At 32.2% G+C, this 4,805-nt stretch overlaps 1 protein-coding gene across 1 annotated transcript; it reads right to left on the bottom strand.

The window, feature by feature from the left end:
* Positions 1 to 1,503: 1,503 nt before the first annotated feature.
* LOC132195986 (baculoviral IAP repeat-containing protein 3-like) lies at positions 1,504 to 3,120 on the bottom strand. Its single transcript, XM_059618340.1, has 3 exons — positions 2,964 to 3,120; positions 2,559 to 2,782; positions 1,504 to 2,258 (listed from the first exon to the last, which is right to left on the bottom strand). Exons 2-3 carry the CDS (start codon positions 2,763 to 2,765, stop codon positions 1,836 to 1,838), a joined length of 630 nt encoding a protein of 209 aa, XP_059474323.1. The 5' UTR covers positions 2,766 to 2,782; positions 2,964 to 3,120; the 3' UTR covers positions 1,504 to 1,835.
* Between the last annotated feature and the right edge of the window lie 1,685 nt (positions 3,121 to 4,805).

Genomic DNA, 4,805 nt, shown 5'->3' with positions numbered 1-4,805 from the left:
AGAAAGTGCGAATGCCTTCGAGAGAAGAGGAAGAAAGACTGAGGGCGGCTTTTCATCCGAGTCTGAAAGCAGCAGGGTGTATCAAACGGAGAAAAAGGGTGCACGCGCGTGGTCCTTGCGAGAGAGTGCCGCAGAGAGAGGAAAGCAAAGAGGTTTTTTTTTCGTTTAGAAAAAGGCACATACATGCAGGTGACTTAAGGTTCTCTGTGAGAGTAGGCTTGATTCAAAATTTGAAGTGCATTGTACGATCAAAGAGGCCAAAAGTGCAAACAAGTTTTGAACAAAATTCGTATGCTCGATTAGAGAGAAGTTTGGTATTGGGAAAATTCATATATTTTAACAGATATTCAATATTTTTCATTTTTAATTAAGAGATTAATATAAATTGTTAGAATTTATAAGATGAAAGACATACTGGTGCCTCAATGAAAATATTATTGTCCTAAAAATAGCTTGCAGATGCAATTTTACATAAATGAATATATAAAAAATTATTTTTATTCCTTCTCTCTCTTAGACTTTTTTTATTTTGTCAGTTGTTCTTTTTAGTCAGCCTTTTTCCACGAAGAAACTGACTAATACTGATACCGTACTTAAAGGTATAAGTATTTGATCTCTTATCTGGCAACTTCGCAAGCCCATCTAAAAAAAGTGACACCTATTATATTTTTATTGGTTCGATACTATGTGGTATAATTTTAATTTTTTTTATCATTTGTTAGACTTTTTGCAATTTATATGCGTAATAGTATGCAATATATAATTATTATTCTGATATTCTAGGAACTAGAATATTTTCAAATAATTTGTTATTTTATTTTTTTATTATAAAGGATATAAAGGAATCTCCTTTTAACTATGGTTTGAGAGAATAAACACTAAAACTTTTTCTTGAAATAAGGTTCTGCCTTCACTTGAAAAAAAAATTCATAATATTTTACATTGAAAAAAATATTGCAGAGATAGAGATAACAAGGGCAGTTTAAATTTAAAATCGAGTGAAGAGAGAATCATTATAATAAGTTAAAATAGCTAGAAATATTAAATTTGAACCGAACTGCTATTTTCATGTAAAATAAATTTTCTCTTATTTTTTCAACATTCAATTCCATTTAAAAAATACTTAGAGTCAGCAGCCTGGGAGCGGCTACATTCTCATTATTAAGTATAAAGAATTCAATTAAAACCACCAACAATAAAGGCGTTTTTCTCTTCTAGCTACGTTTAAATAAGCGCAATGTATCATGCTAAATATTAGTTTTAAAAGAGATAATTATAATGTTGCTTGGGTGATTAACCCGTCGCAAAGCCCTTAAATCTAAAAAAATTTGAGATTGAAAAAATGAAAGTGAATATTATTACCAAACGCCAAATCTCTTGGGAAGTTTAAATAATATAATTAAAAGAGAATTAGGATCATTGTTCGTTGTATTTAAACATTGTATGACGAAATGTAATGTATTTGAGCACTGCTTTTCATTGAATAAAAGTCACATGTTTTTATTTTATAGAAGACGTAAGCATTTTATTACAAAGAAAAAAAACACATCAAAAATAACAATTTTCACTATCAATTTTGCATAATGCAGAGAAACTGGAATTAAAAGACAAGAAGTTTCACAATTTAACAATACGTCCAAATATCCCGGGCCCTGGACTTCTCAAAACCTTATTCGGTTTAGAAACCACTGCGTGCTTAACACTTAAGATTTTGTAACACAGCAATTTTTAACACAATTTAATTTTAGCACCGTGTGTTTGGTCTTAGAATTCAGACTCAAAATTGAATTTCGATTTTGATGTAACAATTGCTTAATGGTGGTGGTTGGGTAGTACTAAGTCTTATTGTTAGTAGTAGTGGTTCCAGTTTTGACCTGAGCAACACGGGAGTCCTGATTGTTGTCAAGGATCTCATCTCCGGTCCTGACGTTGTGCACCTCATTTGGTGCCAACAGAAATTGGCATTTGGAATTATATTTTTGGTGCTCACTTTCAGGAGTGTCTCCCTCCTCCCAGTCACTTACCAGCAGGCCGCAGAACGCACAGCGACACTGATCTTTCTCCCCAAGATAGTAGAAACCAGCAATGGCTAGTTGTTCCGGACTGACAAATTTCCAGTCCCAATCACTATCAAAGAAGGTCAGATAGCGTTGCGCCTCAAAATTCAATTTCGAATCAAGAGGAAAGCCGAAATTATCTTGATTGTCAACAACACATCCAGAGTGCAGCGGTTCACCAGCAGCTAACTCAAGGGCAACCTGAAAAATTTGAAATTTAAAATTTTCAAGCAATTATTATATAAGTCATAAAATAATTTAACTCATTTTAAAATTGTTTTCATAACTTCTCTTTTAAAACATTTTAAATATGATCATGATCACATGCAAGTTACTGTGGTAGTTTTTGAACAAAATTTAATTAATTTCACGATAATTATTGCAAAATAACAAATAACCAAAATAAATTAATCTATTTTTAAAAGAAAAATTCCTATAAATTGATTCAGTAACGAACCGATTAATTTAATTTATTTTTAAATTATTGTTTTTATATATTACCTTATAGCTGCAAAAACCGCAATACAAAGTTTGACCGTCGGCTCCGAGGTAAAGACCCGACGCGGCCAAGTCCCTGGGCTTCAAGCCCCACTTTTTTTCAAATCCGTTAATAGGAAATGTTATTTGTCGGTTGGTTGCGACGTTTAGTTTCAGTTGTTGTGCACCTAGTCCGGCAGGAACCATCGGGGTTGGAGGATCAGTTTGCATTTTGGGATGGAAAAAATCTGAAAATTTTCACAAATTAAAACATTGTGACCATAAAATAAATTATGAGTAAGAAAAAACCGTGTAAAGTGTGTTTGTGTTTGAAATTAATCACTTTTGATTGAGCTCATCGATTTACGCCTATGGGTAAATATTAACAACACAGAATTTTTGAAAAATGCAGCCAAAAATCATGTATACCTGACAATATTGAGAAAGACGGTTTATAACTTCCAACGCTGTATTGACTGAAGTATGCTGAACAGCAATGAACTGATAGGTATACCTCCTAGCGATGTCCTTATATATCAATATCTCTCAGCTCCCTGAAGAAATGCGGCTCCCAAATAAGGTAGATAAGCATGGCGAAATTTTTTTTCTTTAGCTGATAAGCCCCATTGGAGTAATGAATAATTAAATTCGCATAATCTATTGCTCATTGCCGCCGACTTTCCTTATTTGCTAATACTTGAAGTTATTTCATTACATGATGTCATTTTTTGCAAAGCTTGACTTTTATTATTTAAAGACATTATGTTGAATAATAGAGGTTGTATGGCTGTGGATTTTACTAGAATACTATTTTTTGCAGCTAAACATCTTTTAGGCGGTGTACTTTGCATTATATTCAATGAGGAGGCCACCTTGCTTGAGTAGTTAAAGGAAAATGGTACTACAAGCTAGGCTCATAGGCTATGTCAGAGCTTACTATGACAAGCTTCAAGTAAAATAGCGATAAAGCTTACGACATGAACAGGTCTTTAATGATGGCAAAAATACATAATAAAACCAACAATATAAATGATGCAATTTTTCAAGACTATTTTGTTTGTTCTTTCTATGTATTTTTTTTTTTTATGTAATTGTCTCTCTTGTAATTAATTTATATAATATTGGATTTATGGATGATATATTTGGGCAGAAAATGCCCAGTGATTAATAAACATTTTTGAAACTAAAGATATTTATAAGAAGCAAGAGATATTATGAAAAGTGCATAGTAACGAGAGGCTATTGAGAAGCTGCATCTATTTAATTTTTAATACAAAGTGTACTTTTCCATTCACTACACATCAGCTTAAATTAATAAAAATTAAATTAACAATACCTATAGCTAAGTTGTTGCGTTTCTAAATATAATTTATATATTTGTTAAAACTATTAAAATAAATTATGTTTTTTAATAATTTTATATTTTATAATTTAGTAATATTTTATAAATTTATTTAATTAGCTTAATTTATTGTATTTTGAAGTCACTTAAGTATCCCTTACCTTGAACATACTACTCGTAATTATTGAGTAAAATTTATTGTTTACAAATAATGATGTTTTATTTTTACTTGGATAATTTTATAATTGTAAGCATAACTGAGCATAACCTTAAACATAAATTGAGTGTTTGCTTGTGAATGTGATGGTGTAGAACTAAATTTAAGTTATAAATTTAAATTAAATTATTATTTTTTAAGAGGTTTTTACGTGGATTTACTGAAATGAATTCTTTACATTTTTATAAATAAAATATAATTTTAAATGCCATTATTTAATTACTTTGCACGTTGCACGGCACATAAAGTAAGAGTGATACTTTGAAATGAATGTGTAATTGTCTTAATAAACAAGAGGGCCTCCATTAAAAAGCCATTGTGCATATCGGACGGCGAGAGAGCGGCTCAGGGTTAATATACAAAATTACCATTAAGGCTGCGACGAAAAATATTACCCGGTCGGCGGCGACACAAACGCGACTGCAACATTTTGTGCGATTTACGCCACTTGTTTTTGTGCTAATCGAATTTTGTTGGCAGCGGAAAGGGCAGCAACAATCTCGGTCGGCTCCTAAAAAATGAGTTTTGTTTTTTGCGTTGTCGCCGCCGGGCGTGTAATTTATCGTGGTGCGCGCAGAGCTTCCTCCTTCACTAATTAAGCAGCCTTGTCTCCGCCGCGAGTAATGGGCACCGTGTTTATATTAAGGCTGCTGCAGCATATTTCATCGTTTCTGGCGCGAAAGTATAACAAAAACAACACTGCTAATCATGC

The sequence above is a fragment of the Neocloeon triangulifer genome, unplaced genomic scaffold (assembly GCF_031216515.1).
Source record: "Neocloeon triangulifer isolate White Clay Creek 2 clone unplaced genomic scaffold, ASM3121651v1 ptg000011l, whole genome shotgun sequence".
NCBI lineage: Eukaryota > Metazoa > Arthropoda > Insecta > Ephemeroptera > Baetidae > Neocloeon > Neocloeon triangulifer.
The sequence above is the reverse complement of the archived record's forward strand: the minus strand, read 5'-3'. Positions and strand labels throughout refer to the sequence as shown.